Raw genomic sequence first — 15,213 nt, forward strand, 5'->3', positions numbered from 1 at the left:
CATACGGAAGATACCAGTTACTAAACCAACTGCCTCCACGGACTTGTCTGGCAGCTAAAAAATCTACGCCATCACCCCGCGCCTTTGTTGTCAGCCTGGATCAGAGCGGATGTGTTTTCTCTCGGAGCTAACAAACTCAGTCAGTTATTTAGGTGGACAATTGAGGTCTGAGATGATTGCAGTGACGTTTTGACGCCACTGCATCATCCCAAAAGTGGGATTAGAGTGAACATTAAATCGTAGGACTTGTTGTTGAAGAGGAACAAACAAAGGTAATGTCAGAGCAGCTAGAAGCTACGTCCCACTTCTCTTTTGAAACGTGGCTTTTACTCTCAGATAAAGTTATTCTTAGTAAAACGTAGCACGTTTAGTATTATGCTTTATAATATGTGTAATTATTAACTACTGGTAATAAATAGTTCATTCTTGCTGAGTTAGTTAAGATCATGTTAAAAACAAAATTACTTATTTGTTGTGAATATTGCGTTCTCTAAAAGGAAATGAGTTTTTACGTGGCAACAAATGTTTTAAAAGGTACAACTCAGTTCAGCAGCAGTAAATCAATATGAAAGAAAATATACACTTACTTTTATATTTTTAAAATATGAAATTAAACATTGCTTCTCCATTTGTTTTCTAGATAGACATTAGTCGATACGCATCTGTTTTGCAACAAATGACAGAACAGAGGAAGTATTACGTTGGAGATCGTTATTAGCTGTAAATTGCCAATTGTTTTAACCAATTCATGCCTGTGTAAATAAAAATAAAAATGGTCAAAGTCACGTTTATTTCCGCAGCACATTAAAAATAGTAAAAGTTGATTAAAGTTCTCCACAATTTAGCCAAACAAACAGCAAAAATAAATGGAGAACACAACAAGCAAAACACACATAAAAAAAAAAATTAAAATAATAATAATAAAAAAAATACAATGGGGCTAGATAATTTAAAATCTAGTATTATTGTTTAATATTTGAGTTGTCTTTTTGTTTGCAGCTTAACCTACCAACTTCAGTTTTTATCATGATGACATACACATTCATCTGAGTTCAATTTGCTTTAATTCTGCAATTAAGTTTAACAAACACTGAAAACGTTTTGAACCCAACAGAAAAATAAGGAGCTTTAAAATGGTTCCAGTTATAAATAATAATAATAAAAAAAATCCTTAATCTTTATCTGACTATTACTAAATTCACAAAAATGGAAAGAATGAATGCATTGTTTTTGGTGTGTTTTTTGCTTGGAAAACAGTTGGAGATTTCAGTACATTTTATTAACAGGATCAAATTTTGATCTTTCCATATTGTAAAAGTCACTGTTCATCATCAAAAAACTCCATATTTATAACAGTTTCGGTTTGTTCACACATTCATTTTTTCATTTGCATTTTCACATCAATAAAGATGTAAGTTCTTTATGGTTTTCTTTTTTGTCTTCTTTCATTTAGTTTGGTTATCAAATCAATATTTGCCAATGATCATTCAGCGCTTTATAAAGCTGATGTAAATTCTCAGTGGTTAAATATTTTTGCAGTTTTCCCATGAGCTTCCCTTGGCAGGTATTATTATTCAACGATAATATTGCAATATTCATATTTCTTAATATCATACATCGCTAATTGAAATTGTGGATACTTGTTTTATCAAATTAAAGCATTGTTTGTTTTTTTACACAGTTTTCTAATTTTGAACAAGAAACTTCTTTATTGAAAGTTTACAGTTTTAAACTTTCAATAAAGAAAACTTAAATCTTATTTCTGCTATTATGATTAGAAGACAGTACATTCCCATTAATTTGATATATCATCTAGGTTTTACCAGATCCTAGAGTTTAAAAGTAAAATCTCACACAGTAGATTCCACAATAGCATTATTAATGAAACTGAAATTAAACCAACTATACAAGTTTGTGAAAAACTAAATCCAGACCAAAAACCCTGGACGTAGGAGGCCCTGTACATTCTCTTCTCCATATTGTAAAGCCATGTGTATATGTGAGCTCAAAACGTTATTAAAAGTGTTTGGTGACATTGTTTTAATCTAATTTCCACAGGGTACACATGTCGTCTGCAGCAGAGACTGTGGAAAATGCCTCCATTATTGCAGAGAGTGCGTCTCATGATGGAAACCGCCTGTGGATTGGCAACATTGATCCCAAAATCACAGAGTAAGTAAATCCACTCCAGTTTCAGCTGGGCATTTCTTTTATGTATGTGCAGAAAAGCTCTCAGCCTGCTTCTTTTACCCGTCAATTACTACATAGCGCTAAAGGTGTCAGCTTTACTCATCTTTATAGAAATAAATCCCTGACAAAAAGGTGTTAAAATGCAGAATAAAGTTTTATTACAAGGTGGTGTAATAAATATGCTTCATGCAGTTTTTAAAAAGTGATGCCATAATAGAGTTTACTGTATGAACCTAAGGGTTTAGTTTTAACATGTATGGCTATGCCACATAGGAGGCAACATATTGTGGTTACATGTATGATTAATCAACTGTGTATGTTGTGTGTGTGAGCTGGTTTGTGTGTGTGCGTGTGTGGGTCTGTGTCATGGGCTGAGACAGAGCAGACGAGCCTGAGTGTGTGAAGGAGATGCAGTGAGGCGCGGAGACCTGCTCTGCTAAGGAGCAGCCATCATTCCTCACTCACCTGCCCTGTTTACTCTCTCTGTGTCAACCCAAAGGTGTGTGTGTGTTTGTATCTGTGTGTGAGGGTGTTAAAATCCACACCAGACGTTTGAGTGGCAGCTTGTAGGGGTGCAAGCTTCAACACATACAAGAGTCTGAACATCATTAACTCACTTTGTCTCACTCGCTTGCGTGCATCTTCTCCTGCCGCAGATAGTCTGATTAATAAAAATATTCAGAAAACATTTTTAGGTTGAGGGGTGCGTTGCGAAGCCTGTCGTGGGGCAGTGGGGGTGCTGCTGGGGAATGTACGGGCCCAGGTCCTGGTGGGCGTCTAGACAGGCGTTTCCTTCCCCTTACCGTGCTCTGCTCTGCTTCTCCTTCTCTTTAAATAGTCCAGTGGTTCAGCGTAGGGAGGGAAAACAAGAGAAATGCACTTGGCCCCTGTTACTGATTGGGAAGATTAATTAACTCCAGGATAAAACATGCAGGACTCTCTCTGCTTGTCCTGCGAAACCAACTCGGTGCAGAGGGGAGACCAGGAGCTGAACGCGCCGCGCTGCTTTGACACGTTTCAGTGAATAAGATTAGTTTGTTGTTTATTTCGGCTAATTAACTAACCAACAATGTTTTCTTCAAGACCGTGTAAAAACGTAAAATCTGCGCGGAGACGTACTTAACTCGTATTGTAGAGTAAGTGACTTATATTTTTAGGATGTCGTTTTTTTTACTTTGTATTTGTTTGCGTAAATATTTAACAAATTCAAGCCACCTTAATTTTGTAATCTTTTTGCACTTTGTCACATAACAAACACACTTTGATTTATTTGATGAGAATTTCTGTGATACACAAAAAGAGTTGTGTAATTATAACATGAAAGGAAATGATAGCTGATAAAGTGCAGCCCAACCATATTTGCAGATTCTACAAAGTATTGACTAATGGGGCTGAATACATACATATGCCACACTTTTCGAATGTTTTTCTGGATGGGTATTGTTTCCTGCATCTCACCCAATAACTGCTGCAGATAGTTCTCCAGCCCTCTGTGGATAAGTGGATAAAAACAGTAACCACTAATAAATGCATCAAAGTTTGGTTTTTAGCATCACCGAAGATGTTCAAGTTAGAGGAATATTTGTGCAAAGTTATTTTCTGCTGTGGTTGTTCTGAGCAAAGTATTGGATAATAAAGGATGCGACGATGAAGAAAGTACAGTGGCCGACAGGTGCAAATGCGCAGCAACAGAGAAAACATGCAAACAAAAAAAGAGACGCAAACAAAAGTGCCTCCTGCTTTGCTCGACCAAAATAGCAGAAGATGCTTCAGCACTGCGGGATATTGAATAAATAAATAAATTACTTAAGTGAACCAAAAATATTTACAGCTATTACCAGACTTAATATCTGTGTTTCACCTCCACTCATAGGGGAAAACTAGTAGGAGTTTTTAAAACGATTTGCCGGGAGACAGGCGTTCTCTCTCGGTGTACCGAACCTGGAGCGCCCGGCCAGCTGACAGCAGGCGAGGGGAGCTGGCTGTTAATGCAGCGGGAGCAGATCTCCAAAAAAAGTCGGAGCAATATTGTAATTAAGTGATTTATTGATGAACTGAGCAAATATTTCAGATCTATACATCTACATTCTCGCCTAAAAACTTTGTAAAAAATCATTTTGTGTAATTTTAGGTGTAATACAGCAAAAATAATTTTGCCGCCATTGCTGCTTTTCTGAACACCCGTTTTAAAGGATGCAGGCCCTAAATTTGGACACAGCTGTTTCTGTTCGACTCCCTCTAGTGGTCTGGAGCACTTCCGTTTTCAGCACTCTTTGTTTGCATCTTTTCTTTGCTGCATTTCATTTGTGGTTGTAGTTTTTTTTTGTTTGCGCCTCTTTTTTTGTTTGCTGCATTTCATTTGTTTGCGTCTCTTTTTTTGTTTGCATGTTTTCTCTGTTGCTGCGTATTTGCACCTGTCGGCCACCGTAAGAAAGCAGCACATCAACTCAATCCATTGTGTTTCCTATGTAGCTGTGCGTAAAGAGACAAACACTCCACTTTTTCTTGCTCACTATTGGAGGCCTGAGGCAAAGCAGGTGTTACTGAAACTTTCAACACACATTTGTGTTTTTGTGCTTTTGCCTGCTCTGCGGTAATCCATCACAGTCTTCCTCTTTGTTCCCTCTCTGGACCTCGTGTTACATGCAGTGTCGTGGGCCTGGCGTTTGTCATGTGTTTTTATTAGCGAACTTGGACGATAACCACCAGCAATGACTCATTTCTCCACCGTAGGCTGAAGAAACTGCAGAAATCCTAAACTTAAAGCCTATTTTTCCTCCTAACTTGCACTTATCCCACTTAAAGCCTGTTGTTATCTTTCTCTAGACTCGACTTCTGTGACCTTCTCTTCCTTCCTTCCTCTCGTATCTGTCTCACCTGGTTTCTAATCTCCTCTTTTCCTCAGCTTCATCTTCCTTCTCCCACACCTTTCACCTTGCTGTCAACATCCCCTCTCTGAACTTTACTCTCCCTTTGCCCACCTCTCCCTCCCTTTTCCTCCCCTCTTTCCCACCTCCCTCCCCCTCTTCCTCTGGTGGGTTTATAGCCCCCAGGAGGCGTAACCCATTGTAGTTCAGCTCACTGTAGCATCCCAAAAAATGTTCTTGGAGCTTAATCTGTTCTAAAAATAAACATATAAAGTAGGATATGGCTAAGTAGAATGATTATGCAACATTTGATGAATTGCAAATTAAATTGCTGCTTTTTGGTTGCTGGAAACGGCTGTCTTAAAATGTGTCAAATCGAAGGAAGGCCTTGTTGTTGGTCAACATCGAAGCTAATTGTTGCATTAGAACAAGGTTAGAAATCAGACCCATTTTTAGCTCTGATTTTTCTTTGTACATTTATGCAGTGCATGATGAGCCACCTCCAGGTGGGAGACCTTTAGGGTGTTGTCTGGGAAAATCAGAACTTCTCTATTGCCTGCGGCCCACCAGGGACTCATAGAGAGAGAGAGAGGTGGAAGACATTAGTGCAACCTGTTGCTCAACCACCCTGCCCAGATTCAACCTCAGCATCCAGCGCCGAGTCCATTTCCAACACACACAGTGCACGCTTGCACGGTCACGTCACAGAGTCATTTTTGTGGTTTCTCACACACACACTAACGCGAAGCCACTTACGGACTTAAAAATAACAACTGCCTAAACAATAAAAGACTGCAGCTTTAAGCCCCTCTGAACAGTTACACAAAGCACCTGGGGGTCACTCTCGGGCCTGAACAGTTACACTCAGAAACGCCAACAAAAACACAGGAAGGTCTTCAGTGACGGTTTTTGTTGATTTATTTTCAACGTGAGTTTATTTTTTGTGTTTTGTAAGGCATTTATAAAAGATCATTAAACGGCACTGTTTCGTTTTGTTCAAGAATTTTGCAGTCATTAACGGTTGGGTGAGTCCATCAGATTAATTACAGAGGAAAATGTAAACAGATCAAAACTTTTTCTATTGTTTTGGTGGAACATACAAACTGTAAAAGGTGAGATACGACTAAAGACGACCTTAGTACAGTGAGGAGCAGAGACAGTGTTGTAAGAGAGCCAGTAGTAGTAGTGTGTCTTTACTATCTTCCAGTGAGGTTTGATATTAAGAAAATAGCAATATGTGCTAGCATTGCTTTAACCTTTTCTCACAGCTAAAGTGTGCCTTTTTTCCTAGATTCAGTGCTTTTCGTAGTAGTCATAATGTGATTAATGTGGAGAATATTCACCGAGTTGTTCATAGCAACAACTATGATAATTTTCCCAGCAGGTAGTTTTAGTTGTTTCATCATTAGGACTCTGCATGGACCAAGTGCTTGTATGATTTGTCCTTAAAGATGTTGCTTGGACCAGTGGCTTGATAGTTTGCAAACAGGTTTGCAGTTTGCAGAATAGTGTTCAGAAACTGGGTTCTTCTTCAGCTTACAGGCTCTTTCCATCTGATCAGTAACATTAAATTATTCTTAATTCAAAATGGGGATAAGCAGCACTTAAGTTCAGAAAGGATCAGCAACAGCAGGGCTTTAACCATTCAAAGTGCCTTCATGTCTTCTGAAATCTGAGGTCTTTATGCTCCTCTGTAACCTTTAATCAAGGAACATTAGGAAAGTAAAACATGAATTTTAGGTTTGAAATTGTTTTATAAAAGAATAATCAAAGCCTCAATCATAATTTGGCACCATAGCGATTCCTCTACAATGAACGTATGCATACGCTGAACTGGAACAGCATAATAAATCCCAAATACATTTTAATCACAATTTTGTTGTGTGAATTATTGTGATTGTTGTGGAATGCAGTATTTTCTGAGGGTGTCAAGATTTCACTCTTTGCTTACCAATAATACATTCCAGCTGTTAGATTGAGTCTGACTGCAGACTCAGTCTCACAGTACTTAAGATGCTGAAGATCACAAGAAGAGCTGGAAGGATTGTAATAACACATGAGAAAAGGAGGAGTGGAGTAAATGTGGGTTTATTGGACATTATGTTGTTTTTGCATGATTTTCCAGTATGTATGCACTTCCTGGTTTTTAGTAAATAGAAATAATTGTTATAATCCTAACAAGCGTAACTTGGTTGCTTTAGTGCCAACTCACTATCTTCTGGCTGCTTCCAGAATAAATAAATAAATTAGTTCTTTGAGTGACCCTGAACTTGAAACTCTTCTGTGCTGTTGGAGAAACAATTTATTCCCATGACTGCTAATGGTCATAACACACACACACATACACACATGCACTCGCACACGCTGCATATCTCTTCAATGACCGCACATCTGTCGTCATCCTCGGTCCAGCGGTGCCCTGCAGCTTCTACGTCGTCATTGGAGGTTGTTTGTGCCGAACTCCAGGGCTCAGGGGGGATTTGAGACTTCCTCTGTTTTATTCCCTCATTGTCCTGCTACTGTATCCTCAGCATTGTCTCAATAAGAGATTTACTGTTAGTGGCTGGCCACACCAGCTGGCCTGCTGCTAAAAAGGTGTCAAGGAGAGAAAGCTGTCATTCTCATTAGCCCGGCCTGACATATTCACACAACCGGTGGCAAAACGATTGAATGATTTGGAGCCTGTTTTCTTGTTCTTTTTTTTTTTATTTTTTTTATTTGTAATCATATAATAACATATAATAAAAAGTTGTTGTCACTTTTCTTAAATAATGTCCCAAGTCATTTTTTCACCAAAAGTGATTTTTTTTCTTTTTCTAAATCAATTTGGCCATTATTTTAGGAAGGTGATTATATCTAGCAGGTTTAGTTTCTGATTCTTCATAAAGGTTTAATGCTTTTAGATGAAGTTTAAAAACATTGTTGGTTAATAATCCTGGGGAATGCATTTTGTAAAATTGTTCTGGCCACTTAAAATGTTTTGCTGTGTTTTGAGCTTTATTTGGTTGTTTTTCCAAAAAATTCTAATTAATTCAGTATGTGCAAACAGGTGTTTAAACTTGTTTCATGACTTAATGTATATATTTTTTGACTACCCTTGTTTTGTTTGCCTTTTTTTTCTCATTCTCCTGACAGGTATCACCTGGTGAAGCTTTTGGAGAAGTTTGGCAAAGTTAAACAGTTTGACTTCCTGTTTCATAAGTCCGGGCCTTTGGAGGGGCAGCCGCGTGGCTACTGCTTTGTCAATTTCAGCACCAGAGAGGTAAACAAAGCAGACATGCGTCCTTTTTTTTTTTTTTTTCTTCGTTTTTATGCGATTTGTTGAAAATATTCTGCACAGGTAATTTGGGTTTGTGGAGGTAAGGTGTATTAAAACCTGTTTTTCGTAGTCAAAGAACCCATTTTAATGTTTGTGCTCACATTCAGAGGGGAGCAAAAGGAGAAAAGTCTTTTCATATAGACTCTCACAGATGGAGTCTGTATATTTTATCAGAGAAGGGCCATTCATTTGGTGTAAAATTAAAAGTGAAATTGTTCAATAAACTTCACGAGAAGACAGGAACTCACCGTTTGTTTTCATTGAAGTGGACCGTGTTTCTAAGGAAAAAAGAAATAAAATAAAAGGATTTAAAAAGACTGCGGTCAACTTCACAGGTTTTGTCGGGCTGTATTTGTTTTGGAGTGTGCCTGGGGATCATGATAAGCATCTCGTTTCACAGCTAGTGTCTATCAGTGGGATATGAAGCCCTCCCAACAGGATTATACAGAGGAAGTGGCTGTTTATCTTACACACTCGTACTCACTCGCTTGTAGACACGGTCAGATAAAGAACTTCAGGAATATAATTTTACATAAAAGCCGCTCGCACGTTTGATGAGACGAAGCTAGAACGTGCTACGCATAATTTACCTTCGGCCCTTTGTAAGCAGATTGTCTCTTTGCCATCTATCATCATTTATCTAATGATTTAATGGTGTGGATTTAATTACGCACTGATTTCAGTGATCGTTTTGAACAGTCTGTTGTTCCCTCTTTCCTATTCCTCTTTCCTCTTCTTTGTGTTGCCTACAGGAGGCAGAGAGGGCGATCCAGTGTTTAAATGGAAAACTAGCTTTGTCCAAGAAGCTGGTTGTGCGATGGGCGCACGCTCAGGTGAGGGTAAGTGTCACGCTGAATTGTAACAGTTTATTAAAGGTTAAAGGTTAAACCTTTAACCTGTGCTGTTTGTGTGGCATAAAATCAATGATATTGTTGAGGTAAATTAAAATATAAGATTTAAAAAACAACATTTATTTAGTAGTTTCCATTCTATAATCTTTTATATGCAGTTTACAGAGAGCAGCAAGAGCCCTGCACAAACCTAGGGCTGTCTAACAATAGGCAGCTGACTGACGAAGGGTGAAGGGATATCCTGCACAGAGACGAATCCCGCCCTTCACACACATACGCACATAGACATGACAGAGGGAGGTGAAGGTCAATGCTGCAACCTCTTTGACAACAGGCTGTTAAATAAATCTGGAGCTGGACTGAAGTTTCTTATTGGATTAGAAATGAAAGCTATGTGCATTGACATTCTCACAGATATCAAGAATTAATGTATCGCTGTATTTTTAACTATAATTTGAAATTGAGTTTGAGCTGTCAGGACCCTCCTCTATGTTGTTTTGCTGAACTTTCTCCATATAATGCAGCAGGATCGTTACATGCTTTATTACAAATACTATGTGAGGGTTAACATTTTTGTGTAATTGTTTACACTCTTGCAGTCAAATTATCTACATTTCCCAGACCTTTTATGAGGTTAGCTACAATCGCTGCAGATCCCACACATACTGGACACAAACTTTTATCTTTAGGTCAGCGCTACAGAGCACTATTTACAAAATCTAGCAAACTCTGGTGAGCACCACGTAGCTAGGCAGCTGTAAAACAAGACAAGTATATTTGCTCTATTTTTAAGAAAAAAATATTAGGTGAACATATAAATATATATCTGTACATACGGTCTTCTAATCTTTATGTATTCATATTTAATGTCTGTATGCTCAGAGCATGTGACACCAATGCCAAATGCAGATACACCTGGCAATTAAATTTCATTCTGATTCTGAAAAACATTTGTTTTTTTTTATTAGTGCATCCATCCATCCACCCTGCAGAAATATATGCCATAATTTCTATGCCAAGCTTTGTTATGTATATATATATCCTATGTAAATATCCTAAACCAGAAGCAGAGTCTGGAAAAGATTGTGTGGGAACCGTACTCTTGCTAACTCTAAGCCATGTTCTGTGTGAAGCACTTCAAGTTGATTTGACAGTTGTTTCCCCCAGGAAGAATTTAGCAGATTCTGTTTCCTTATCGCATCTCAGATGATGGTTTCGGCTTGATTCAAGATGGCCTCCTTCACTTCTACCCTAATGATAGTGTTTGACCAAATCTGAAACCAGTCAAGAGCTCAGAGTCGCTCGGACTCTCCTTTGGTGGAGATGATTCTAGGGCATTTCTTCTTCTTCTTCTTCTTAGAGTTTAAGCCCTGGAGCTGCCAAAAGATGTCAAATAAGTGACTCATTGGCTGCATGTATTGAAAATACTTATAAACCAGCCTGAAATACAAAGATCCAAGTAAATGTCCTGAGGTTTAACAAACACCTTTGCAATTTTGAAAATAATTTTAATTAAACAGAAGTCAAAATCTAATTTATTTTACCTTAAAAAATAATTACATTTTATCTGTATACGGAGTTATTGTGTAGTAATTTTGTGAAGTTTAAGTAAATGTTTGCAGTAAAATGCAACATATGTTTGGGTTTCTTCTGCATACACATTGGATTACATGTAATGTATTCATTTAGTAAAACTGCATTATTCTATCAGGTTTGGCATACAGGAAATTCTAAATGTATTTTACCAAACAGCAGATCAGAGTGTTCAGCTTCATGTGAAAATATCCTAAATCAAGGCTTGATTTCATTGGAATTTATAACTATTATTTTAAATTCTGAAATATTAGGTGAATATATAAATACTTATCTATACATAGTGTTCTTTCAACACTAAAAAAGCCTTTTAAAAAACCCCATTTCTGAGTCATAATATAGAGTAACCGTTAAAAGGACCCTGCAATGCAGAGATTAAACTGACCCACCTGAAACTTTTTTTTTTTTTTTTTTTCTGAGCTCTCCTGGATTGTTTACAGATTATTCCAGCCTCGTTGGCTCTGTGCAGATCTCCTGGCATTCCGGCCTGGAGGAATAGGTGGAAGGGAAGGGTTTTTGGCTGGGGGAAACGTCATTGTTTCGCACTCTATGCATCGCTTATGTCACTCTATAGTATGCAATAACAGCTGTTTTAATTCCACCACCATAGCTTGAGAACAAGGTCTATAAAAGTATGTGTTTATTAACGGAGACTCTTACAGGAAGCAACAGAAATAACCTGTCATGTGATCATCATCCTTTGTTTTGTTTGTGTTTTTTTTTCTCTCTCTCTCTGCAGGTTTCATGGTGATTTGGAAGGTGGTTTTGAGAGGAATGAGTGCAGATGTTTGTTGTTGCTCATCAGATGGTCCAGCATTGTCCTCACTCATCTCTTAGGGTGTGACTGAGCTGGACGCAGCGCACCGATTGGTTAATATTTGCTTGACTGGACGAGGAAAAAGTTCTGAAAATTTTTTTCGTCGATCGTACATGTGGAACCGAGTCCGTCAGTGTTCAATTTCCGGATGACTGCTGTCGTGTTTACTTTGCCCTGATTGCTACTAATAGAAATCTTTCTTCCTCTTCTGCTTATTCAACAGAAAATATTTAATCTTATGCTGACAGCTTTATGTTTTATTATCCAAAATTTGTGACTGTCCTCATGTCTGTTTCTTGCTTCTTGTTTTTTTTTTTTTTTTCACCCCCCATCTGTTTGTCCCTTGCCATCTTTTTTTTCTTTTTTCTCGCCACTTATTCTTCACAGAGGTTTGAAGGTTTTCGCAATGAGAAGACGATGCCTGCAAGCCTGGAACCGTCATGCAGCGGTTCAACAGAGGCAGGCTCTATTACAACAAGCAACCTCAGGTTGGTATCCTGTTTCATTTTGCAAGTCTGGATCAGATGGAAAAAGACAATTCGGTTTGAAAAAAAAAAATGCTCCAGACTTTTCCCTTCACAGTTGGGAGGATGTTCTCAAGCAAGCTCTTCTCTGCTTTTCCTCCAAATGCAACAATTATCAGACCACTTGTCATGTCCTATAAAATTAGAGCCTTTGTTGTTTGCAGAACTATAATCTGTTTTTTTTTTTTAATGGTGCTTTTGAAGTTATGGCTTCTTCTTGCTGAATGGCCTTACAGTACAATATGGTACATGTGTTTTTTTGGTTACTTGTTTTTTTATTTTAATTTATTTTTTACTGTGGATAATGAGATGCTTTTAACAGATTCAGGAAGCATCTTCACAAGGTCTTTTCGCTTTAGTCTTCGGTTGATATTCACATTTTGCACCGAAAACATCTGAGGCACAGATCTAGTGTTTTTTCCTGAGCAGCAATAATGGCTGTGCATCCTCATGGTGTTATTACTTGGATGTAATTGTTTGAACAGATGAGTGTGCCACCTTCAGGGTTCAGGAAATTGTATCTAAAGATGAATCAGCCTTGTGAAGGTTCACTTTTCACTTCCTAAAATCTTGCCAGATTTCTTTCTTTTTTTTTTTTTTTTTTACCATTTTACACAAGGCATTGAGTTTGAGGTGTTGCCTTAAAGACATCAACATATGTGCTGCTGCTTAACTTGAATGCTTAGAAAGCCATGACATCACAACTTAGTATTTCCTAAATAGTCAAAACAGAAATAAAAAAATCTTCTGAACGTGAACAAAGTCATGAAGAAATATTCTAGGATAGTTAAATTTTTCTGGTGTTTAGCAAATAAAAACAAATGGTGACCCTAAAACGGGAAGCTTTTAGTCTTTTCATAAATTGTATGCATTTCATTTCAATACCTAACTAAACCATGTACAAAAATGTAAGAACTGCATTTTTTTCATAGTTTTATGGTGTTTCTCAAACTTGGTCTGGTTTCTGGTGTCACTCCCCTCCCCCTTTGTTCTCCTTTTAGGATACTTCTCCTACCCTTACCCATCCGTCGTCTACTCTCTTTAAAACTGATATTGCCTCCATTTTTTTCCTCCTTCTCCTCCCTCAGTTCTGCGTCTCCTCTCAACCTCACTGCCAACATCTTCTCTCTGACTTTTTTTTTTTTTTTCCTCCTCCCTCTCCAGCACGAGCGCTAAGATACGTGCCATTGAGGCCAAGCTCCAGATGATGGAGGAGAATCCAGATGATAGCTACTCGGGCCCGTCGGCCTATGTTTACAACAAACCGCCTGAGAGGAAGCGCTGGGAGCCCTACTCTAAATCGCACCACAGTAACCAGAGCAGGCCCTTCCGCAAGTTTAGGAGATGACCCATCCTCCTGCCTGCTCTGAAGCCCCCTCCTCCTCTCCTCCTCCATGTTCTGTTCCTAATTCCCCCCCCTCCCCACCACCATCGCTCTCACAGACTCGTAAATTTGAGAAGATTTTGAAGCGGCAGCAGATGAACAGCACCAGGACTGTGGATGATGTGTTTGTTTTTACTGCTGTGCCAGCGATCTGACTGGCTCATCTATTAAACTGCTCTGTCACTCGTGCGCATTTCTGATGCAGCTCACGTCTTCTACACACATCTAGTCTTTGGTTTAACACGTTTCCTTGTTTTCATTTCATGTTATTTAATTATTAAAACGTTTTGGATTTGTGTTGGAGTTCTATTTTTTTTCCACAATCTTTCATTTGTTCAGGTAGACTGAAGGAAAAAAAAAAAAAAAAAAAAAAGTACAAGCTCCTCGTGGGTCTTTGTTTTTGTTTGCTCTTTTCGTTTTGGAGACCAGAAGTCTCCGCAACTGTAACCACTGAAGAAAGCCCAGCCCAGATGTGTTGGATTGTCATTTTTTGGGTTAGGAGGTGGGACATATTCTCTCAATGACTTCCCGTCTGCTACATCCGTTGGCTCAACAAGTTGGATTAGAAGTCAAAGGAAGTGCGGTGCCCACAGCCCTCTGATGCATCTCAACCATCTACCTTCGCGCAGGCTCCTGTCCTTATGCTAGAGAAGTTTAGAACATGTTTTCATGAAGTAATAAGCAAAATAGAAGCAGGATGTAAGATTTGTTTCAAAATGGACATTGGGGACTAAAACCGTCTCATGAGGCTTTAAAAAAAAAAAGGGTTTCAATACCCAAGATGCTATATCACGTTTTCATTAATAGTCAGAATTGAGGATACGAAAAAATAAAGAAGTTGGTTTGAAACAAGACTGAAGAGATAATATATTCAGCTTCCTAAAAGATTTGTTTACAGTTTAGGTTTGCCATATACTAGAACTGATTGGGTTAATGCTTCTTTTTAGGCTACATAAATGACTAGCAGTAATTACCATGCCCTACTATTATAAACGTCTATCCTTGTTTTTCCCAACTGAATTACTTGAGGTGTTTTTTTTTTTTTTTTGTAGTGGCTGCATGAACCCTTACAACTCAACTTTATTTTTGCATTAGGAAAATTAAGAAAGTGGGACTTGCAATAATTTCTATCAACTATCTTTGGGTGAAAAACTTTGCTTATTGGCTGTTTCAGCGTTGGAGTATTTTGTGAATGTGTGCTTCCGTCTTTACGTTTAGGTGATTTCAGTGAACATTAATATTGTTTTAATGTCGAAGATAAAATCATATTTCATTTTTATTTTTTTCCTTTTTGCTTTTATCTTAAAAACGTAGCGTTAGAGAGTAAGCTGGTTCTCGGACAGTAAGCCTCGTATTTTAACCAGCTAAAATGCACCAGAAAATCACCGGTATTCTTGTAGGGACAGATGACAGCTGGCCAATGGCGCTTCAAGAATCAAAATCATATTTACGTCAACCAGACACTTGATGAATTTATTTATGTATTATGTGGAAAGCTACTGTTGGGTTCAGATGCATTTGGTGATTATCATTTTCACAATTCTTCAAGAAAACGCGCAACGTTGAGCTGCATAAAAACGGATATATTTTGTTTATATAAGTGATCATCCAAGACATAATTTACAGACACTTCTTGGGGATTGTATAAAATCAATGATTCGATTAAAT

The 15,213-nt window shown here is 38.1% G+C and overlaps 1 protein-coding gene across 2 annotated transcripts; it reads left to right on the forward strand.

Annotated features, from left to right (window-relative positions):
* Positions 1–56: 56 nt before the first annotated feature.
* rbm18 (RNA binding motif protein 18) lies at positions 57–13,843 on the forward strand. Of its 2 annotated transcripts, none has more exons than XM_015030727.1 (6): positions 57–272; positions 2,059–2,172; positions 8,193–8,319; positions 9,129–9,215; positions 12,025–12,125; positions 13,326–13,843. In XM_015030727.1, the coding sequence occupies exons 2-6, from the start codon at positions 2,066–2,068 to the stop codon at positions 13,507–13,509; spliced, it is 606 nt and encodes a 201-aa protein (XP_014886213.1). In that variant the 5' UTR covers positions 57–272; positions 2,059–2,065; the 3' UTR covers positions 13,510–13,843. The 2 variants fall into 2 exon arrangements, with proteins under 2 accessions (XP_014886213.1, XP_014886214.1); XM_015030728.1 differs by having other exon boundaries at positions 9,129–9,209.
* The last annotated feature ends 1,370 nt before the right edge of the window (positions 13,844–15,213 follow it).

The sequence above is a fragment of the Poecilia latipinna genome, unplaced genomic scaffold (genome assembly GCF_001443285.1).
Source record: "Poecilia latipinna isolate Pla-1442-1.1 unplaced genomic scaffold, P_latipinna-1.0 Scaffold190, whole genome shotgun sequence".
Lineage (NCBI taxonomy): Eukaryota > Metazoa > Chordata > Actinopteri > Cyprinodontiformes > Poeciliidae > Poecilia > Poecilia latipinna.